Source organism: Psammomys obesus, unplaced genomic scaffold (assembly GCF_907164565.1).
Source record: "Psammomys obesus unplaced genomic scaffold, mPsaObe1.curated_primary_1811, whole genome shotgun sequence".
Classification (NCBI taxonomy): Eukaryota; Metazoa; Chordata; class Mammalia; order Rodentia; family Muridae; genus Psammomys; species Psammomys obesus.
In genome coordinates this window covers 5,783,907-5,807,663 of record NW_026596091.1, presented here as the reverse complement: position 1 = coordinate 5,807,663, position 23,757 = coordinate 5,783,907, and the positions used below count along the sequence as shown (strand labels likewise).

General features: G+C 40.5%; 1 protein-coding gene across 2 annotated transcripts in view; it reads left to right on the top strand.

The window, feature by feature from the left end:
- Utp20 (UTP20 small subunit processome component) overlaps positions 1-23,757 on the top strand; it is an 88,630-nt gene that overhangs the window by 29,175 nt on the left and 35,698 nt on the right. For both annotated transcript variants that reach the window (XM_055627826.1, XM_055627825.1), the window contains exons 21-29: positions 82-325; positions 5,266-5,451; positions 8,107-8,197; positions 8,952-9,037; positions 9,564-9,689; positions 12,481-12,647; positions 14,230-14,438; positions 17,539-17,682; positions 18,351-18,430. In XM_055627826.1, coding sequence (XP_055483801.1) covers positions 82-325; positions 5,266-5,451; positions 8,107-8,197; positions 8,952-9,037; positions 9,564-9,689; positions 12,481-12,647; positions 14,230-14,438; positions 17,539-17,682; positions 18,351-18,430 — 1,333 coding nt within the window. The remainder of the gene's footprint in view (positions 1-81; positions 326-5,265; positions 5,452-8,106; positions 8,198-8,951; positions 9,038-9,563; positions 9,690-12,480; positions 12,648-14,229; positions 14,439-17,538; positions 17,683-18,350; positions 18,431-23,757) is intronic.

The window sequence follows — 23,757 nt, the reverse complement described above, 5'->3', positions numbered from 1 at the left end:
GTGTTACTAGAAAACAAATTTCCTCCCTTAAGGAAAAGTAACATTCTATAGGCATTCGGGTGACTTTTTTTTCTCTTGCAGAGAAAGAACTGCAGAAGGATGTGAGAGATGAGGAGCAGGCCACTGGAGATGAAGGCTGGGAGCACACCCAGGAAGGAGATGTTGGTGCTCTTTACCAGCAGCAGTTAGCACTGAAAACCGACTGTCGGGAACGACTAGACCATACCAACTTCCGATTCTTGCTTTGGCGAGCTCTAGCCAAATTTCCGGAGAGAGTAGAGCCAAGGTCCAGGGAACTCTCCCCACTTTTCTTGAGATTTATCAAGTAAGTACCTAGGACTATGCCCCTGGCACTGTGAGAGTAGGTGGATCAGCCTCCCCTACTGCTGAGTGAGGACTTTGCATTCCTGTTATGTTTCAAATCATTGTCATGTCTACAAGGCACTTCCTCCCACAGGTAAACGTTAAACTAGTTTTGCTCACCATTTAGTTTTATATGATCAACATACAAATGGTGCTAATAAAAGTAGGTCAGATTACCGCAGAAGAGGGGTCATGTTGAGTTTGATCAGTATACTAAGGCCTTATTATTTCTTGCCCTTTTCATTGTTTTAATACTTGTCTGGGAGTGAAAGGTTTTTCTTTTTCTTTTTTTGTCCAGTGACATAACCATGTCTACTGTTTTAGCATCTTGATGCTGAGGGGTCTTGAAGAAGACCCCTGTTGAAGAAGAATAAGAGCTTTCTGAGGCCTTGTTTTGTTTTGAGTGTGTGAGTATGAGAGTCGTGATGGCTTTGAAATTCAAACAAGGATGTGTTGTGCCAAGTAGAACTAAACAATAAGTGTATGTTCTGGTGTGCTTCATTACTTGGGAAGAAGGTATGGGGTTAGGTTGAGCAAGACATAGGCCACAGCATGTCTAGCATGTTCAGAGGACAGTAGGGAGGTTCAGGTGACCGCTGTAGCATGGTAAAGGAAAAAGTGGCTGGAAATAAGAGCAGGACGTCAGCACTGTAGGCTTGTGATAGGAGTTTGCCTCTGCTGTTGGAGAAGAGGGGTGCTGACGCAGAAGCAGGTGCTGTTTGAGAATGGAATTGAGAATACCAGTGGTGAGGGGAGAGAGGTCAGTCAAAGGAGATCACAGGTGTGAGCAAGGTTAGCAGGTTGCCTGCCCAAAGTTGTAGTGCTAAAGATGGGTCTTTAAAAAGAATTCCAATTTTGGAGAAAAAAATCTGAACAGATTCTAACCAGCTCAGCTTGTATGATTTGGAGGTGGTGTTGGTGTAGGGAACAGAAAGGAATGAAAATGACTGAACCTCCCTCTCTCTCTCTCTCTCTCTCTCTCTCTCTCTCTCAATTTAGCCTGAGCAGCTAGGAAAGGCAGGTCACTGCCTACTGGGGTAAAGGAACACACAAGCTGCTGGTTTGTTTATTTGAATTTGTGTTAGGTTTTTTTTTTTCCTTAATCTGGATGGAAGTCAGGTCAAATGAGCCCTAGGGAAAGTGCAGAAGGAAAATGGAATCTTGAGTTCCTGTAGTAAGATGTAGACTGTTGTAGGATAATTTGATCCCATTGTGAACCCTGAGATTATGAACTGTAAAAACCTGTTTCTAGTTCTGGAGTGGCTCAGCTCTAGCACACACCTTTAATCCAAGAGCTAAAGTCAACCCTGGGTCAAGAGGTCGAGCAAAAAAACAGCTGGCAGGGATTAAACAGAAAGGAGGGACATTGAGAGAAGACATTAAGACATTTTGGACAAGAAGAAAGAGCTTTACGCTTTTTGCTTTTGAGCTTTTGGCCTTTTCCTCCTTGAGCTGTCAGCTGAGGTAGCAAGCTTTTGGCTTTGTTTGGGTTTTTCTTTTTTTTTTTTTTTTTTTTTTTTTTTGGCTTTTTCCTTCTGGATGTGAGCTGAGTAGGAAGGTCAGCTGGGTGCTTTCTTTGCCTTTCTGAGCTGGCAGGTTTTCACTCCATCATCTGGATCCTGAATTTTCACTGGTAAAATTGAAGAATTTGGGATTTTCTTTCCTTTTAACAACAGGACTGAGGGGGAATGTAGGCAGAGAGAGGGCACTTCTGTTGATGGTTTTGTTATTCAGAATTGAAACATCATATACATAAATACTGTTGTTACAAAAGAACAAGGAAGGCAGAGAAGCTAGGTGTCATGGTGCACATCTTTAATCACAGCACCTGGAGGCAAAAGCAAGTGGATTTCTGTGAGTTGGAGGCCAGCCTGGTCTACATAGCAGATTCCAGGTCAATCAAGTTTCCTTAATGAGAGCCTTTTTTAAACAAACAAACAAACAAACAAACGAATGAATGAAAGAGTGCAGGGAGGAGGAGAAATAGGAGCTAGGAAAGGTTAAAGCAGACAAGACATGCACCACGTCAGTGGTGGAAAAATATAAGGTCTGTCTTAGTTAGGGTTTCTATTGCTGCAACAAAACACTGTGACCAAAAAGTGAGTTGGGTTTGAAAAAGAAAAGGGTTTGTTTGGCATATACTTCTATATTTCTGTTCATTGTAATAGGAGTTCAGGACTATATACTTCTATATTTCTGTTCATTGTAATAGGAGTTCGACTCAAATAGGGCAAGACCTGTAGGCAGGGCCTGGTGCAGAGCCCTGGAGGATGCTTCTTACAGTTCTTGGCTCCAGTAAAATAAAAAAAATAACCCAAACAGTCTTCCTTTAAAATGGGGAATTCAGGTCAGAGTCAAATCAAATCAAAGTAAAATCAAATTCTAACTGTCCAGTGTCTGGGATCCACTTACGATTTTATGGGACCCTTCAAAGGACTTAGGTCACTCCTCCAGCTCGCATCTCTATAGCACACACAGCTTGTTTTCTGCTCCGGCTGACTCCCCTCCACTGCTGCTGTCCTTGGTAGTTGTCTCCTGGTGCTGGCATGTCTACTACCAGGGTCTTCTGTTGCTGGCCTTCACTTTCACCAGTAGCCTTTTAGGCTCTCTTCATGGTGCCAAGCCTCAGCTTCTTTGCATGACCCCTGCAGTTTTGACTTTCACTGAAGGCTGTACCTTTACCAGTGGCCTCATACAGCCAAGCCTCAGCTCCTCTCCATGACCCCTTCAAGCCTTCAAAACCATTTTCACCTGAGTGACTTATGCATTACCGAGTTTGGCTATCAGCATGAGGTACAACCTTGGCTACCTCTGGAACACAGCTTCTCTGTGTTCCCAGGAAACACTTTCTAGAAGACTTCACCCCGGTGATACTGGTCTCTTAATCATAGCTAATTTCTTAGCTCCCCCTAACCAGTATCAATTGTTCCAGTAACATAAATGTTTCACTTAAGTAGTAGCTGCTCAATTGTTAATTGTGCCTGACTCTTCAGCTTCAGCTAACCAGAACCACAAAATCTCAATTCAAAATAGCAAATGGCCCTGATAGTCTTTAAATTTCCCTCTGAAACTTCACAAGTCAGGCTTCCATCTTCCAAACTGTTCTCAACATTCTTATTTTTCAAGCTCTTCAAGAACTTTCCATTGACCTCTCACACTCAATGGCTTTTCTATGTATTTATTTACTTATTTTCTTTCTTTCTTTCTTTCTTTCTTTCTTTCTTTCTTTCTTTCTCTCTCTCTCTCTCTCTCTCTCTCTCTCTCTCTCTCTCTCTCTCTCTCTTTCTTTCTTTCTTTCTTTCTTTCTTTCTTTCTCTTTCTTTCTCTTTCTTTCTTTCTTTCTTAACAGGATTTCTCTGTGTAGCATTGGCTGTCCAGGACTCGCTTTGTAGACCAGGCTGCCCTTGAACTCACAGAGATCCACCTGTCTCTGCCTCCCTGAGTACTGGGATTACAGGAATGCACCCAGCTCCACTGAGTTACTTTTCTAGCCCAAACTTCCCAAATCCTTCCATAATCCTCCCCAAAACATGGTCAGGTCTGTCTCAGCAAGACCCCGTCAATACCATACTTCTTGTACCAGCTCCTATCTTACTGACACAAAGCTGCCCCATAATTCTGTGTGGGGGGTGAAGATTGTTTATTGTTTTCTCTTACACTGTGTTGGAGGCCTTAAAGAAGCATCAGCTGTTTTGCAAGGTAGCTAGGGCTGTGCCCAGGAAAGTTGAGTTTGTGTTAGTAGACTATGAATACCCCACTATATTAACTTAAGATAAATAATATGTAATACCACCCTTTCATTTTAGGATAAAGACCTTTTTGTAAAGATACTGTGGAGTGTAAGAACAGAAACAGAAGTGGGTCAGCCATGTTAGAGAAAGACTTATGGGCTGCAACAGAACCTAATACTAATGTTTGGGTATAAATAGGTGGCACTGTTTGTTTTATGTGCTTTTGGGTAAACTCTTTGCCCATTTGACTGAAATGAAGCATTTTTTTTCCTTTTCCTCTCCCTAGTAGTTTTGTAGTTTAGGAGTCTTTAATCCACTTTTCTGTTGAGTCCTGTAAGTGATGAGAGACCATCTAGTTACATTCTTCTGCACATGTCTATCCATTGGCTCCTGTATCACTTACCGAAAAGGTTGCCCTTTCTCCAGAGTTTTCAGGCTGTTAGTTATTGAAAGGCTGGTGGCTGGCTGTGGGTCTCTTGTTATGCTGTGCTGTTTTTTGTTGGGAAATTAGGTAATGTTTCTGACTTTACTACCTTTTGCTTGCGATTGCCTTGACTCTTTAAGATTGTAGTACTGTATTTTTGAAAGGACATGGCAAAGTAGGAAAGAAATACGGTCCTAATATCTTCTAATGATCTTTTGTTATAGTCCACTTCTGAGCAACTGTGCTTCCAGAGACAAGGAGAGCGATTTTACTTCAGTCCAGAGTAGACATTTCAAATCTTTTCAACGATGTAGTAATGGAACAGACTGTCTTCTACAATTAGTGCTTAGCTTGTCAGTGAGAAAGACTAAAGGAAAGAGACCAGCGTAGGGTCTGGAGAGATGGGTCAGTGCTTAAAAGAGCACTGACTGCTGTTCCACAGGTCCAGGCCTCAGTTCCCAGCACCCACATGGTGCCTCACAGCCATCTGTAGCTTCAGCCCAGGGGAAGCAACGCCCTCCTCTGATCACCGTGGGTAGTAGCACATGTGTGCTGCACAGACAAACATGTAGGCAAAGCACCCATCACACAGAATATAATAATTTAGGAACACTAGTATAGAAGTAGCTTGGCTAAGGAGCCACGTGTGAGCGTGTGTGTGCGTGTGTGTGCTCCCATTTACCAAGGATGCCTTTCTGGTGACGCACTCTCCTCACTTGTGTTGCTACCACGTGCTTCCTCCTACAGCAATGAGTATTATCCAGCAGATCTGCAGGTTGCTCCTACTCAGGATCTGCGCAGAAAAGGCCGAGGAGCAGTGGCTGAAGAAGTGGAAGAGGAATGTGCTGCTGGAGAAGATGAAGAATTGGAGGAAGAGATTATGCCCACAGATGAAGCACCCCAGAAGAAAAAGACAAGAAGGGCTGCAGCAAAGTGAGTTCCCCGTCATCGCTGATCATGGAGCTGAGCTTGTAAGGGCAGCGTTGCAGTCTCCTCTTTCCACCTGGGAAAGAGCTTCATGAAAGATGGACTTCTCAGATAATTATTGACATACAGTGGGGTATCTTCCTGAGATTTTTCTGACAATTTCATCACAGTTTAGACATTCCTACTCTGAAACATGCTGGTGCCAGGCTTTGAGAAACTGGCGATAGTTTCTGTGACACCGAAGATAAAGGCAGACAGAATTATACAAGTGACATTTATTGAGGATCTCCTGGCATTGGTGCTGCCCAGGACCACACATCTGTCAGTCTGTCCCAGTGAATTGCAAGTTGCAATCCTGGAGCTCTCTGCCTCTTTCTTTAGTCCCTTGGGCACCATGAGGACTACGGTTTTAGAACAATTACCGACTAGTTTTTCTTGTTTCACCACAGACTCTTAGGATTTGAGGATTCTTGGTATGGTTCCTTTTTGTCATGGTTCCTTTTGAAGATGAGAAAGAGCATTGCAGGCGGGAGTGCTGAGGTACCCTAGGTGTTTGTGTGCCAGGGTAGCAGGCATCAGAGTCTCCTGTCAGCACTTCCCTTTCCCTTTGCCTTAGCCCCTTCTAGTTACTTTTTTCTTGTGCTACAGTATCTTCCAGCTCTCTTGGTTATTCATTTACCTACATTGTTCTAAGCTGTGAAAAAGAAAAGAAAAAAAAAAGAAGCCTGTTTTCAGTGGCTCTTTGAGTTTACCTGAAGATTGTTTACACTGAGAGTCTGATCCCCAGGCTAGTGCTATTTTGAAACTTTTCAGCCTTACGTGTTGTATGTTTCAATGATAGTTATTTGAAAATTTATCTATGTGGTAACCAGCCAGTACCCTTCGCTAAGTGCATGATTGCAAAGATGAATTGCAAACATCTGCAGTCTAAGCTTGTCAAATGGCTGGTCAAACATTTTTATAGGGTTTATGGGAGCACTATAAAGAATTATTTCCTTGTACCTCAAAGACTGAGGCAGAGACTCAGAGGAGACCTTCTACAGAGGAGAGGATACCTCTGTGCCGAGAGATGAAAGCTCACCAGCCTTGGAGAGGGAAGGACCTAGCAACCAATGGAGATAGTGTGTAAAGCACAGGCCCAGGAAAAGTCATGGCCAAGCTGTATGTAACTGTAGTTCCTTGTTGTTCTCTCCTCTGTTTCCATTAGCATAATCCCTAGCAAAAGATTAGTTCTAGGAATGTGTTTGCTGAACAAATGAATAAGCCATTTCTCTAGTTACACCTTGTCCTTTCTCACCCCTGGACCTGCACACATGTTCCTGCTTCTTTCCAAGTGCCCTGGCCTCATTTCTACGCACTGAGAGAATTTTCTCATACTTGAAGATGAAATTCTAGTTCTTCACTGAAGCTTTTCTGTTATCTTAAGTGATTTCGGATTCTCATAACCAATCAGAATTTGTATGCTGGAATCCCCACTTGCTTTGGATTTCAGCTCTTTACAGCTTTTATGAATACCGTAAGGGGCTTTCATAATCCCTAGGGTCTACAAGTGGTAGTCTCATTAATAACTGCCTTCTTTCCTGTCCTTTGAAGTGTTCTGAAGAAACTTGTTTAAAGAAATGAAGAGGTGGTAGGCATGTAGCTCAGTTGGAAGAGTGCTTACCTAGCATGCAAGTGGCCCTGGGCTCAGGTGGCACTTCATGAGCCAGGCATGGTAGTGCACACTTGCAACCTCAACTTGGGAGGTGGACATAGGAGGGTCAGAAGTTGAAAGTTGACCTCAGCTGTCTACACAGTTCAAGGGCAGTCCTTTTTGAATAAATAGATAAGCAGAAAAAGTGAAATTCTGTGAGGATTAAGCCTGTGTGTTAATTCATCTACTTCCTATACCCAAACGTAGAATATTGCTACCAGATACCGTTATTGAGGGTGTGAATTAACTGTGCTGGTTGTGTGGCACTTGCACATACCTTTAATCTCAGCACAACCTGTATACCAAGATCGTGAGACCCTGGATGGGGTTGGGGGTAGTGAATGAATTGATAATGAGGCCCTCAGCCCTGTCTCAGTCTATGCATTGCTTCCTAGAGCCCATGTATTAGGACATGAGGTGGACATACCTTCTCGGTCTGCTCTAGTAGATGATGTGCTTTGTTCTAGACAGGTCTGTTGTCCTCTTAACTTGCAGTCACAGAGCTTTGCTGTTTGGCAGTCACAGAGCTTTGCTGTTTGTTCTGTCCGTTGTGTAAGCAGAAACCATTATCACGTAAACTTGATTGCATGCCATCACTGCTTTATGTCCTGTGAGTGAGGGTGAATTCTGCCACGTTCTTGCCTGCCTAGCAAAAGAATAAGTCCCCAAGTCACCTGTGCTAACCCTCTGAGGGCACATTGTTCTAGCCTCCTCCTTCCCAGTTTTGGTTTAGGTCTATGCACAAGCTGAAGATTTTCAAGGGTGCAAAGCCTGAATTTCAGGGAGAGGCCTGCCTGAGATTTGAAGTTTCCAGAAATAATTTTTTAGTCTTTAAAATGGGCTTAGGTAATTAACAGCAGACTTATGGGTGGAATATTCAGAGTACTTGTTAGAGAGTAAAATTGTGGCAACATTATTTAAAGGTGATCTCTATTTTTATTAGTATAGTAACTTCTTGTTTTGTTTAGGCAGCTAATTGCTCATTTGCAAGTCTTCTCCAAGTTTTCTAACCCACGGGCCTTATATTTAGAATCCAAATTGTACGAGTTATATCTTCAGGTAAGCCAAATAACTTCTGAGTACTTTAATTCTTGCAAACTTTTCTCACCTTTTCTTTACCAGTTTTTGTTGGTTGTGGATAGGGCCCATGTCTACATTTCAAGTACTGTTTTTTTTTGTTAATGGGCACACACTTAAAAAAAAATCATCTTGATGTACAGTTTTACCTTGCACTAATTTAGTTGACCTTGAAGTTAACCTCAGTATGGAATGACTAATGCTGAGCAGCTGCATTAGAAGTAACAACAGTCAAGTCATAAGATATCATAGGAAAGGGTTACTGGCTGCCTGTCCTTCGAGTTAATTCAGCCATGGTGGGACCCCGGCTTCTCAATCAGTTAGCTGGAATGAGAATGGCCAAGTGAAATGGTTGTTGGCTGGAATTATAATGTACAGCCCCAACTCCAGAAAAGATGGGAAAAGTGCAGTGCTACACGCAGAGCAAGGACTGGGTGGTCATTGTAAGCCCACTGGGGAAATGGAATTTTCTCATGTGGATGTTTTGGGGGAACTTACTCTGCTCAACAGACTGTTCACGTTCTGCACATGAACAAAGGTTCACACAGAGAATTCAGGTCAAAGTGTCATTTCCCTCCCTCCCTCCCTCCCTCCCTCCCTCCCTTCCTTCCTTTCTTTCTTTCTTTCTTCTTCCTTTCTTTCTTGCTATATAGTCTTGCTATTTGATTAAACAAATTTTCTTGTGGTTTGTTTGTATATTACTTCATTAACTTATTCTGTAACTTATCCTTTCCAGTTATTGCTACACCAAGATCAAACTGTGCAAAAAATAACCTTGGATTGCATAATGACCTATAGGCACCCTCATATCCTCCCTTACAGGTGAGCTATGTAAGCCAGAGGAGCATTACTTTCTTTTATCTGGATTCTCTTCTAAAATAATGTCTTAAAGGCCTGAGAATTTCCCCTCTTCCAAAGTAATTGTAACCATTTCCAGGCAAGAAATGAAAGCCAGAAGTATATTTCCTGAATTATCTTCTGTAGATAGCAAAGTAGAAAAGAGATTATTAATTTAAAAATAGTCTTGGAAAGTGTTAACACTTCTCTGTCCTTGTTAGCATAATTCCATAAAACCTTTGTGATTACCTAGGAAATGGTAACCCCTAAGAAGTAAAGCTTTTGTGTCAGACAGACACTCCTAAGCAGTGCAGTTATGGACCAACTAGTCCTTTCTAATCCATTTACCTCTTGAAATTTGAAGACATTCCTGTGAGGGTTCTCCTTCTGGATGTGAGCCTCAATATGAACTACTTAAAGTATCATTTTAGTTGTACTTGCAAAGGTTGCTCTTCCGGTCTTTGGAAAATGCCCTCGTCTGAGTGACAATTTGTTCTGTCTCTATTTAAAGGGAAAACTTACAAAGGCTGCTGGATGACAGAAGCTTTAAGGAAGAGATCGTGCATTTCAACATTTCAGAAGATAACACCATCGTGAAAACAGCCCACCGGGCAGATTTGTTTCCAATTCTGATGAGGTATTTATGCTGTGTAAAAATGTGGATCAAAATGCAGTTCAAATCCAGTCATGTGATTTTTTTTCCCCCCCAGCAGGGACTATTTCATTTTGTTTTTTGTTTTCTTTAAATGGGATATCCTGTAGCCCAGGCTGGCCTTAAACGTTCTGTGTGACTGGGCATGACCTTGAGCTGTTGTTGGAATTTCAGGCATGCATCACCATGCTTAGTTCTGTGCAGTACTGGGGATCAAACTCAAGGCTTTGTGCATCCTGAACAAGCACTCCACCTGCTGAGCCTTAGCTCCAGCCTCTTTTTCTCTTCTTTAATTGAATCTTTTGGACAGTGACACCAAACTACACTAGTTCTTCCTGGACACATAATTGGAGAACAAAGTGAAAACAAAATATCCTTAGTTTCTGTCAGTGTCCTTTGACTCTTGGTTTTTTTATGGATTGTTTTACTGTTGTGAGTGGTGAAGTAGGAGGCGTGTAGGAGACACGTCTCTTGCACTCAGTGTGTCTCAGGAAGAGATATTTATGTGAGTTTCTGTTCTTTTTTTTTTTTCCATGCAACTCAATTTTTATTTGAAAGCTTAGATAATGAAGTATCATTCTTTTTAATATTTGGATATTTCACAGGAATTTTCCTAAACATGAATGCAATGAGTTTGACAATTAAAAAAAAAAAAAACAAATGACAAAACTTGTTTCAAATTACTAAATTGTAACAATCAAATGAATATTAGGGTTTTGGAAAACTTCTGTTCCCGTGAACTTAAACCATCCTAGTAACTTAAAAACGCGTTAATTAGCAGGCCTCTTCTTTACGTTTCCAGTGCGATGTGTCAGCCTTTGACATTTCTTCATGACTTGTTCAGCCACTGTTTTCCAAGTAACAGATGCACGTTAGAGAATCAGTGTGAGCAATGTTAGTGAAACAAAGCTTACAGAGTTTGTTGATAGTTTCATATTCCATATTGCAGACAAGTACCATTTGTTGAGATTTTTGTGCCGCATCAAAATGAAGTAGCCACAGTTTTTTGGAGCTTTCTTCCTCCTGCCTCCTCTAACACAGATGGGTTTTCTCTGTTCCAGGGGCTGGATGGACACATGTTGTGTGCATCTGGGCGTCCTGTACAACGCCGGTCGGAAATAAAACAGTGCCTCTGGTCTCACTAGACTAGCGATATGATTATTTTTATTAAAATAATATTTATATTAACATGTGGTAAAAATGTTTTGCATCGATGAATTCATAAAACAGTATTTTTAAAATTGCTCAGTGTTAATTTCTAAAAATAGTATCTACCACAGGTGAACTCACACAGAAGTTCTTTAGGCCTCTTAATAGTTTAAAGGTGTCTTAATGTAAATTGTTTTGAACCATATATTCAAGTTTTGTGCGTTGTCAGGAAATTTTCTTACTAAAATTGGCTGCTGGCTGGGTTGCCTGCCTTTTATCCCAGTGCCCAGGAAAGCAAAGGCATGCTTATATCTGAGTTTAGGGTCAGCCTGGTCTACATAGCAAGTCCCAGGCCACAGAGCTACAAAGTAAGACCCTATCTCAAACAAAGTAGCTTTCATCAAATATCTAAGATCTAAAGGTTTATGAGAAATGGATGTTAAATATTGTTATTGAGCATGTGTTAAAATGTCCACATTAACTTTTCTACCACTAGCCTTTCATCTGTTTTATTTGTGTGGCTGTACTGATCGCTCCTTGATGCATTCCTGGGATAATGCTTCCTTGATCTGAAAGCATCCGTTGAGACTATACTTAGAAATGTGACTTGAAGGCTGAGTGATGGCTCAGTGGGTAAGAGCACTTGGTGCTCTTACAGAGGACCCTGCAATTACCAGCTGTTCACGACTGCTAGATGGCCACAACGGTCTGTAACTTTTGACCTCTGTGGCCACCAGGCACACACACACATGCAAGCAAAGAGCACACATGAAACAAATTAAAATAATCTTCTAAAAATAAAAGAGAAATGTATTTTGAGCCTAGTGTGATACTATCTTAGGAGCCAGGTTTAAGGCCATTGTAGATAGTACACTGTGTTTTATGTTTATCGCTTAGTCTACTGTATAGTTTTATTGGAGGGAGGGGAATGGAAAATGATGTTTCATGTTTATAAGCAACATTAGTGTTGATTTTTTTTCACTCATTAACTCAGCCATGTGTTACTTTTGCCACCTTCCATAAAGAAAAAACAAAACAAAAACTATTTTCCTTAAAAGTTTAGACAACCTGCATGTGATTTTGTTCTGTTTATTGTTTGTTTGGTTTGAGACGGGGTCTTATTGTACAGCTCTGGCTAACTGTGAACTCACTACGTAGACTAAGTTGGCCTTGAACTCACAGAGATCTGACTGCCTCTTCCGTGTGTGTGTGTGTGTGTGTGTGTGTGTGTGTGTGTGTGCACATGCACGCATTTAATACCTTTTGCTGGTTTAGTTTCTTTTTCCCCAGATTTTAACTAAAATCTTCCGGTTTCTTTTTCTTTCAGACTTTTAATTTCACTTCCTTTTAATGTCTATATTATTTTCATTTTTCCTTGATTTACTTTACTGTTGACTCGCCTGCTTTATTGCTTTTTTTCTCTCATACAATGAATTACCTTCTAACCTTTTTCTGTTTTCTGCTTCCTGCTAACCTTGTTTCACTATTTTTCAAAATACCTGTTTTCCTTTTCTCTTAACTCTATAATATATCCATTGAACTCTTTGGCTGTGCTCATTAGAGCCTTGTAGAAAGACAAGCAGCTATGTTTAACAGCATATGGATAATGTTCTTTTTGACTTTGCAGAATTTTGTATGGGCGGATGAAGAATAAGACAGGGAATAAAACCCAGGGGAAATCTGCCTCAGGAACCCGGATGGCCATTGTTCTGCGGTTCCTTGCTGGGAGCCAACCTGAAGAGATCCAGTTATTCTTAGACCTGCTGTCTGAACCTGTGAAACACTTCAAGAATGGTAGCTGCCCACTGCCTCCCTCACCAAGTGCACACCCTTTGCAGTGAAAGTCTGACGTTTCTGGACAGAAGTCTTTCTAATGGGGCTGTTTCTTCCCACCTTAGGGTTGTCTATACCTTGTGTTAGAGGACTGGGATTAGAAAATGTGTATTTTATTGTTGTGCATCTCTATGAATGCAGTATGGTAAAAACTTACCAATATATGAAGAATGTGCTGGACTAGTCTATGTAGTGAGTTAGTTCCATGTCAGCCAGGGCTATATACAAGACCCTATTTTAAAGTAGAGAGAGAGCATGCACAAGCAAGCGAGCACCAACCCCTGAGCAATTAAGAACAAGTTGTAAACATTAACTGTACTTCTTTGGCCGTTTAGTCATTTATTTCTTCAGAGTTGCTTGCCTGGTGAGCCTATGAGCTCACCATATCTGCTGGTCCCAGATGCTCATGGGGCTCAGCTGAAGAGCAGTGGAGAAGTGTGTGTAATAGTGCAGACAAAGCTCTGGTGCTCTCTTCTGTCATCATGTGTGCTCTTTGCCATGGCCATTACTTGCCATGACTAGAAGTGTTGAGCGATTACTTTACACATAACATTATCAAAAGCCCTTTGCAAACACCAGTTCATGTTAAAACAAACAGAGGAATTCTCATGTAATTGTCCCCATTTTACAAATGAGAAAACTGGTGGAGGTAGAATTTGAACTCAGACCTTTCTGACTATAAGATCCTTTGCTCCAGTTCAAGAATTGATTGACTTTAGCCTAACATAAGTATATATTTGATAATATAATTTGTTTTGGTTCATAGATTTCCAGTCAGTATAATCTCACCCTATACAGGAGAATGGCTGTAAGAGTACAAAGATTTTACTGGGTGGGTGGCCTCCAGTATAGGAGAGTGGATACAGATGACACAGGAAGTCTGGTGAAGGGTATACATCCCTCAGGCCGTCGCCTTATCTCAGATGCTAATACAAAGCTTAAGCAAAATCAGTTCAGATCTTTTTAGCAAAGTCTGCAATCAGCGTGGTAGTGCTTGTTTACACAGTACTGTTGTTTTCATTTATTGGAATTATATGAGAAGAAAAGACATTTTGTTTCAGTCTTCTAGGAATTTCATGCCTCTGCCAAACACAGCATAGCTCAGTAAGTCCAGTGTTCAGGAATAGCAGTTTTTAAAAGTGGATTAGCCAGGTGTGGTGATACACACTTTGAATTCCAGCACTTGGGAGGCAGAAGCAGGTGGATCTCTGTGAGTTCACAGACAGCCTGGGGTACATAGTGAATACCAGGACAGACATATATAATAGACTGTCTCAAAAAAAATAGTAAAACAGGGTAAGATTTACACTCAGCACCAGCTCTCCAACTACTTTCTTAGCTTCATTTATTCCCTCAGTTTCCCTATCTGAAATGTGAACAGTAAAGCCCAACTTATTCAGCTCACTGAGCATTTGTAAGACTTGAGAGATAAGATCTGAGGAAAGTACGTTGGCGCCTATTGCTAGAGAAACTGCGTTATTTAGGGAGCTGGAAAGGACACTGCTGTCAACAGTAGATGACACCCTCTGCTCTGTGTCACCAGGAGAGTGCCATGCTGCAGTCATTCGGGCCGTGGAGGATCTGGATTTGTCTAAAGTTCTTCCGGTGGGGCGGCAGCATGGCGTCTTAAATAGCCTGGAGGTTGTATTGAAGAACATCAGTCATCTGATCAGCTCGTACCTTCCAAAGATCCTGCAGATCCTGCTGTGCATGACGGCAACCATCTCACATATCCTCGACCAGCGAGAGAAGGTGAGAGGCGCCGACTCCGTGCTTGCTGGGAGTGCTTGCTTCTCGCTGAAAGTCTGTGTTTCTCTGGGTTGGAATCTGATCACTAAAGCCTATCAAGGTTCAGTTTCCCTCTGTAACTCCTGTTGTGTGGAGAGAGCCGCCTAGAAGTAAGCGCGGAAGCCAGTGCTGCGTTTGAGTAGGTTCGAGGCGTGATGAGCAGCTAGTTAGCTGACCGACAGCCGAGCGGTGAGCGCTCTTAAGTTTTTGTTTCCAGACCCGTTCTGTTGAAATAGGAGCACGGCTATGAACTTTTGAGAACGTGGAGAAGCGGTTGTATATTCCGATGCACTCAAGGCTTCTCGGAGCAGTTGGCATTTGAAGTAATGCTCAGCCTTAGATTTTGCCTTTTGATTCTGCCTGTTATTAACAGATGGGCATAAAATTTTAGTTTGTCAAAAATTTGTCTCTGTTGATTCACAGTCTGTTAGTCTACCTAGTGAACTGCCTTTTAAACGCTGTCTTAAGTAGAAATTGGCTGACAACATTTTAAGCTGCTGTTTGGATAGACATGATTACCCTTGATAATGAAATGCGTCACCAGAACAGACCCTCTCAGGTAGCACACTTACATGCGTTCTAAGAAGAGATGGGCAGAGGTGTATACAACGCAGTGAGTGGAAAGCACCCAGTAAGTGAGGCTGGTGATACAACCTGTGTTTATGTGCAAGTATGAAAGCTTACGCATGGCGTGGAGGGTGATAAAGGTACTGTTTTATGCCAGTTGTGGTTGGGCATGCCAGTGGGATTTCCTTTAAGGAGGCGAAGGTGGGAGGATCAAGAGTTCGCGGCTAGTCTAGCTACACATTAAAAAAACAAAAAGAGTTACTATTTTATTCAGGTGTGCTGGCATACACTATTAGTCTCAGCACACTGGAAGCAGAGACAGGTGGATCTCTTGAGTTGGGGGACAGCCTGGTCTACATAGTCAGTTTTATTAAAACAAGGTCTATATTTGAGACCCTGTCTCAAAAAAAAAAAATAAAAATGTGCTGGTGCTTTGTGGGAAAGAGGCTTAGCTTAGAGAAGTCAAGAGTGACACCATAAAGAGGCCATGGAAAATTCTCTATTTTTGCAAGTTTAGAGGAGAACATAAGAATTTCCATTTGTTCTTTAGAGCAACAAAAGTGACTGTGCACATGTTAAATCACGAAGGGTGACAAGTGTCACAGATGCAACCTTTGGACTTTTGATTAACTTAAAAGTTACTCAGTAATAGGCTTTGCTCCCAAGCCAACATTTCGTAACTCAGAGGATCATTTATGTAATTTCATGGTTCATTAGGTAGTGAGGTGTTAAGCTTGTCCACGGATGTGGAACTTCTTGCTTTTTTAACAAGTCCAAGGAGCTCCTTTGAGAGGCATAATGAATCATCTCATGGTGGTTTTGTCGAGTGTGTGTTGGAGTTACACTCTTTCTCTTTATGACTTTGATAGTCTTTGGGGTGTTGGCTGACATGACGTGTGTGTATCATTAAGGTTGTAAATGTTTTTGTGGTGTTTGTACATTGAAGCAGTAGCCCATATAAAAATGTACATAAAGTCTACGACTGCCTATTTTCCGGGTTTTCCTCTGGCTTAATCAACAATTATGGAGTAAACTGGACAGTTGGAAATATAGTTCTGGAAATGGATAGAATGAGCCTGTCCTGCCCTGGGGAGAAGCAGGGTTGGAGCAGAGTAGGAAGTCTGTTTGAGGTCTCGTTTGCTGCACTGGTATGTTACTGGCTCCAAGTGTATGAGTGATAGCTTTTGCCTTCTCTCAAACTTTTTCAAATGCCGTCAGTGTCCCCAACAGAGTAGAAGCGGGTGAGAGTGACTTGTAACCGTGTCACCTTCTTGTGTTTGTCTCATTTCCTCTGTAGCTTGAATCGTGAGGTGATCAGATAAAAGCAGAGGGTGGGTGGGTGAGGTTTCATGATTCTTGGGCTTATGTAGCAAATGAAGAGTATCCTTGTTCATAGTCACTTGAATTTAAAATGAGTTGTTGCATATTTAGATGTCTCTGTTGATCATTGTTGGCTTTTTGTGGCAAATAACTTCCCTGCTAGTGTCATGGTGTCTTAGACATAAACTTACATTCACTTGTGGTGGCACACGCCTCTAATCACAGTGCTCAGGAGGCAGAGGCCAGTGGCTCTCTTGAGTTTGAGGTCTACAAAGCAAGTCCAGAACAGCCAAAGCTACACAGAGAGACCCTGTCTCAAAAAAAAAAAAAGACATTCACTACGTAAGAGGATATTTTTTGTCTCCCTAAGTTTCAAGATGATTCTTACATAAAGCTAAAGGTAAATAAGGTCATATATAAAAATACTGTAGTTTAAATACCTAACAGCCACATTACATTGACCAGGTAGAAAGGTGATCAGGGTTGAGTCTTGTCTCATGTGTCAGGCTTTGGACATTATTTGTGTGGAAAGCATCCCTCGGAGGCCCTGGTCTCTCTTCTCTGTCTAAACCCTTCATTATTTAAAAATCCAGTGGAAATTCTGCCTTTAGCATGTTTGTCCTTGCCAGGCTTGTAAAATTACTCATCTATAGAACTCTTCAGAATTCTCAGTCCCTCATATAAATATGGATCATGACTATGGTGCTGGAGACTCAGTAAATAATTCTACTTTGAGGCTGCATCGTGTTTTCACAGCACACAGGGAAGGAGATGTGGTGTGTGGTTAATGCCTGATGTGACTCTAGCTTCTGTGCTTCTCCACAGCTGTATCTGTTTATTATTGCTGCTTTATGCATAGAGTGTTTTGGCTGTATGTCTGTGCACCATGTGCATGCAGTGCCCTTGGAGGCCAGAAAGTGGCATCAGAGCCTCTGGAACTGGAGTTAGAGACGGTTGTGAGCTACCATGTGGGTGCTGGGACCGGAGCCTGGGTCCTCTGCAAAATCAGCCAGTGCTGTTAAACACTGAGCATCTCTCCAGCCCGAGTCTCCTTTGCCCCACCACATGAACAAGAGTGCCTCATTAAGGAATCAGTGTGTGTGTGTGTGTGTGTGTGTGTGTGCAGTGTTTGTTTGTATGTGAGGTATGGATGTTTGAAAAAGATCTTTGTTTGCAGATACAGCTGAGGTTTATTAACCCACTGAAAAATTTAAGACGCCTGGGAATCAAGATGGTCACCGACATCTTCCTGGATTGGGAATCCTATCAGTTCCGAGCAGAAGAGATTGACGCTGTGTTTCATGGTGCAGTTTGGCCCCAGGTAAACCTTGACTTCCACGTTCTTTCTGGCCCCTTCTACTCCTTTTATTTTTAATTCATCATAGTCTGCCACCCAGACATGAATAATGCTTTTTTTTTTTCTTACTGAAAGACTTATTTCTTATTTCTGCAAGTTGTTAGAACACTTTGTTAGCCCCAAAGATCGAGAGTCAATTTTTAAATGTCATGGTGTTTATACTGAGGGTTTACTTGAATCTGGCTGTGTGCCTTAAGGAAAAGTGACCTAACTTTCATAGCTCCGTATGCTGACAAGCACAGGGGAAGGTACATGTGTTTGTCCTGCATTTTTTTTTTTTCCTGATTTCTCTGCTTGTGGCCAGTTGTCATGGTAACTGGTGTAGTTAGCTAGCTAAGAAGAAATATGAGAGAAACTTGATTTTGAGAACAGTTTCTAGCTAGAACAGTTCCAGTAATTTGTGACTGTTTGAAACCCCAGATTGCTGGTTCTAGCATCTAGGACCTCCATGTGCCATTGCTGCCATTTTTCTGTTAACATTATTTTGCTGTTCTTTTCTCCTCCCTCTGTTCTTCATGATGGCTCTCTGCCCTGGCCTGTTTATTCCTCCACTGTGCTGTTCATCCTGCTTACTGGTTGTTTATATTTCTTTGTAAGTCTGGGTTTTATATAGCTTTTATTTGGTATCCTAGATCTGCAGGCTTGGATCTGAGAGCCAGTATTCGCCTACTCCCCTGTTGAAACTAATTAGTATCTGGAGCAGAAATGCAAGGTAAGACTTTTTCCTTCCTTTAAATGGAACAATGTTTTAGACCAGTGTAATCAAAGCTGTTTTAAGGACCATCTGCTATACAGTGTGTTAGTTTCAAGTGCAGTCACAGCAGATAACTCAGTTGAATTAAAACATGAAAGATCTCAAGATACATAATTTTAAGAAAACTGATGGACTTAAAAAATATGTATGATGTATTGTAAGACAAATACTTACATATGTATTTGTCTGTGACTATGAAAAAACAAATATCTAGGGTGCTGAGAAGCTTTATATTTATGAGGTGCATTGCACTACACAGATATATCGTATAATATAAAGATTAGGATGAACACATGCACTTAAATATTTTTTCTTTCTAGTAAAAACACTCAGTACCCTTTCTTCCGGCCTTTTAGAAAATATCCAGTACATTTAGCCTTGTCTGCTGTCACCCTGCAGGGTAGAGAATCCCAAAGCCCAGTGGCGCCCTGCTGCCCAATGTTTCTCTGTCCCTTCTTCCATCCTGCCCTTCCCAGCCTCTAGTGACCACAATTTACTCTCAGCCTCTACATCAGAAGCTTTTCTAGAGTCCTGGTGAACATGATGAGAGAAACCTAACTAACTGGGGCTTGAATGGTCCAGAGCCAGGAAAGGAGGCTCATGTTCTCTGGAATATTTGAATAATTCACAATAAAAATGTTAAAATGGATAAAATTACATCCTGTAATGTGTGAGGTAAATGAACATTGGGGTATATAAAGGCCAAAGCAGATGCCTAGGTATGGCAGGTGATCGGCGCACTCCTCCAGTGTGTGGTAATTGCTTCAGTCATTTGATCTGACCTGGCCAGGGAAGAAGTCAAATAACAGATCCTACAAGGAATGGCATCACATAAATTTACTATGTTTTGGCATGCTTTCCTAAAAACTCAATGCTCATTTGTTCATTGGTAGTTGATTGCATCTTTTTCTCACTTGAAATGGAGAATCCAGAAAGATCCTGTGAGCATCCTAGACTTTCTAGATCATTGTGTCCTTGTAAACTCCTAAGTATACATGTAGCTCTTGTGTCAGGTAAACCTTTGATATTGATCTGGTAGCATTATTTAACATCCTGGCATTGGTTTTCATAGAACTGGTACCATACAGTATAACTAGTTTTTTTTTTTTTTAAATGATAAAAACAGATTTAAAAACTTTATTTTCTTGAAAATGAATATATTTATTATGTCCAAAATCAACAAATCTTCTACACAAATAGGGCTTCTCTTTTCTATGAATTCTTTTCTACTTCTTGACATCAAGATGATATATAATGGGTTTAAGATTGATGGAATTACAGTAGTAAAGACATGGCTGTGCAGTTAAGACAAATTCATTCCTAGGACCTAGGTGTGGTTTTTGACAACTTCCTGTAATTCCTGGTACAAGAAGATCAAATTGTCTGTTCTTCATGGAAACAAGAATGGACAGGCACATGAACACCCAAAGACACACTGAGATCACATGTTGGAAATTAAGACAAATTCTTAAACAAATATGTTTACTCATGAATGTTTTACTTGTGTAAGCATTCATTCCTGTATAGGTATTGAGGCAACCACAGGCTTATCTACAGTTTTTCTTCATCATGAATTCCTTCATGTAGCAGAAATCAAACATGTAGGTTTGAAGTCAGAGAGATGAATCCTTCTCAGTTGGTGGAATCATTTGGGAATGTTTAGGAAATGTAGCCCTGCTGGAGGAAGTATGTTACATGGAGTGGGCTTGATAGTTTTCACCTGCATATATACCACTTGTAGTTCCCACTTTGCTTCATGCTGCAGGTTGAGGATGTCAGTTCCAAGCTTCCTACTTTAGCTGCCATGTGTGGCACCTGTGATGCCTGTTTGTAGTGACCCCATATCGCTCTGGAACCATAAGGCAAATTAAAGGCATTTGGAAGTTGCCTTAGACATTGTGGTTTGTCAAAGAAAAGGCACTAATACACACCCATAAATTTTACAACTGGATGATTTATTTCATGCAATTGAAGAGAATTTTGAAATCTAAAAGGGTTACTTTATGGTTTAAATTCATAGATCTTTTGTCTATATGAGCTTTCAATTGGAAACAAAATAAGGATGGATGTCATAATGCATGAATACATTGTTGACATGTGTTAGAATTCCCCCCTACCCCCAAATACTCTTGTGTAACTGAATGCAAGTTGGTTGGTCAAAGATCTTAACAAATCTTTTATCCTAATAGATTTCCTTTAGAATGAGTTCTTTCTGGTTCTCAAAGACTACTGTGATCTACAAAGGCTTTAACTGGTTGCTCAAAGCTTTTACTCTTCTATAATGGTACCAAGATGAGCAAAACTTTACCATTCTGACTACTTTCATGGGGTTTCACTGCATGACTTCTCATAATTTGAAAGACTACTGCTACATGAAAAGGCTTTACCTACCACATTGCTCATTCATAGGGTTTCACTGCAGTATGTGTTCTTTTATGTATTTGGAGATAACTGTGTTAAGAAAAGGCTTTATCACAATGATTACATGTGTAAGGTTTCTCTCTACTATCTGTTCTTTTATATATTTGAAGATGACTGTGATATGCCAAACAAGCAAAATTTGCATGTGGGATCATGCCAAAGAAATTTGTTCGAAGTATTACCTTTTAGATTTCAGCCTCCATTTTATCATAGGGTGAACCTGAGTTTAAGTCCATAGTCCCCAGGAAAGCTGCAGACTTCCCAATTGCTAACCAGCTTTCATTATTCATCTTTTGTTGCCCAAAACGTGACGGTCCCATACCATGGCTTCTGTTTCCCTAATATAATGACTGTCCCAAAAAACAGCTTCTCTTCCCTAAAACATAATACCTTTTCCTAACCACAAAGGAACAAATGGATATGATTTGTTGGACTGTAAAACCTATATTTTGCATCAGCTGACATCATCAATGACATAAACAATTCCCATATCCCTAACCTGTTTGATAGAAAAAAAAAAATCCATTGTAAGATGGCACAGATGTTTACAATTTTCAAGCTCAGAACCTCTGTAACTTTCTGATTCAGTGGATGGGTAAGTGTCACAGTTCAGGTCCCAAGAATGTTATGTGGCCCTCATCAACCAGTAGTGCCTGGATGACAATAAATTTTTGCCATTTGCATTGACCTAGTGTGTGAGTTGTTTGGATTCAGTGGACTGAAAAACACAAAGGCCTTACCACATTCCTTGTATTCACAGAATTTCTCTCCCATATGAAACTTTTATGATGATGAAGAATACAGATATGTGCAAAGGCCACACATTTTAATGCATACATAAGGTTTCTCTCCAGTACAAATTCGTTCATGATGTTGAAGATTATACAAAATGTGGAATAGCTTCACCATTTAAATACACTCATAGTCTTTCTGTCCAGTATGAATTCTTTCATGACTTTAAAGACGATTCTTAAGAGCAAAAGTTTTACCACATAAGGTTTCTCTCTAGTATGTGTTCTTTATGTCTTAGGAGATGACTATTACATGCAAAAGCTTTCCCACATTGGTTACATTCATGTTTCTCTCCAGTGTGTATTCTTTTATGTATTTGTAGATTATCATGGCATACAAAGGCTTTGCCACATTGATTATCTTCACAGGGTTTCACTTCAGTATGTGCTCTTCTCTTTGGAGATGACTGTTACTTAAAAAGCCTTTACAACATTGGTTATATTCTTAAGGATTTTCTCCAGGATGCTTTTTTTAATATATATTAAAAGATGACTGTGTTGTACACACTGATTACATTTAAGGTTTTTCTCCAGTGTGTGCTCTTTATGTTTTCAGAGACTATTCTGAAATACATAGAATTCATCACAGTGGGTACATTCATAAGGTTTCTCTCCAGTATGTGTTCTTTTGTGTATTACCAGATGACTGTTATGTGCAAAGACTTTACCACATTGGTTACATTTATAAGGTTTCTCTCCAATGTGAGTTCTTTCATGTATTAGGAGGTTATTGTTACATGCAAAGGCTTTACCACATTGGTTACATTCATAAGGTTTCTCTCCACTGTGAGTTCTTTTATGTATTAGGAGTTGAGTTACGTACAGAGGCTCTACTACGTTGGCTATATTCATAAGATTTCTCTCCTGTGTGAGTTCTTTTATGTCTTAGGAGCTAAGTATTATATGCAAAGGTTTTACCACATTGGGTGCATTCATAAGGCTTCTCTCCAGTGTGTTTTCTTTTATGGATTTGGACAGTACTCATATATGCAAAGGCTTTACCACATTCATAAGGTTTCTCTCCAGTGTGTGTTCTTTTATGTATTAGGAGACAACTGTTGTTTGCAAAGGCTTTAGCACATTAATTATATTTGTGGAGTTTTATTCCAACATGAATTCTTTCATACATTTGAAATTCACTATTGTAAGAATGGGCTTTACCATGTTGGTAACATTCATAGAGCTCCGCACCAGTATGCGTTCCTTTATATGTGTGGGGTCTACTGTGATGTGCAAAGACTTTACCATATTGAATATCTTCAGAGGGTTTCTTTCCAGTATGACCATTTTCATATCTTGAATGTCTTCTAGAACTTTGACAATACTCTTCAATAGTTTTATCTTCCCAAGTGCAACCTATACCAGTGAGGTTCCTGTAAGTCTACAGCATTACATTCTTGTAGAGACTGTTCTGGGAAGGATCCAGCAAAGCCCACTCTTCTTGAGTAAAGTTCACATGCACATCATTGTAGGTCAATACATTCATGTTGTGACTTTGGAACTCACCTGAAATCTGCTCACAGCACGCAGCAGCTGCGTTTAGACCAGAGCACACCAACCACTCAACCCTGTTCAGCTATATAGTGAACATGGAGCATGGTCTATAACCAGTTTTTCTTTTTTTTTTTTTTTTTAATTTATTTATTTATTTATTTATTTTTTTTTGCTTTTCATCATTTATGACTATGGTGTGAATATTTTCTTGTTACTAAATAGACTTCCCCAAAAACCCAAAAACATCATTTTCTTAATCTGTTTTTCACTAGTAGAAGAACCTGTTTGTTACTAGGAAAACACCTCACTTTACTTATTTCCCCATTTGATAAGGTGATTTTTATCTTACTTCTGAGCACTCATAATAGTGTTTTATAGTCATATTTGAGAAAGGTTTTATAGAGATATACACAAACAAGCCACTAAGGACTTTAGTCCAGGAAGATGCTACAGTACAGCTTGGCCTTTCTCTGTTTGGTCTCTTATTCAAGGTGCACATCCACATTAGACATCATTTCATTTCATCCTTAAATTTCTTTCTTTCTTTCTTTCTTTCTTTCTTTCTTTCTTTCTTTCTTT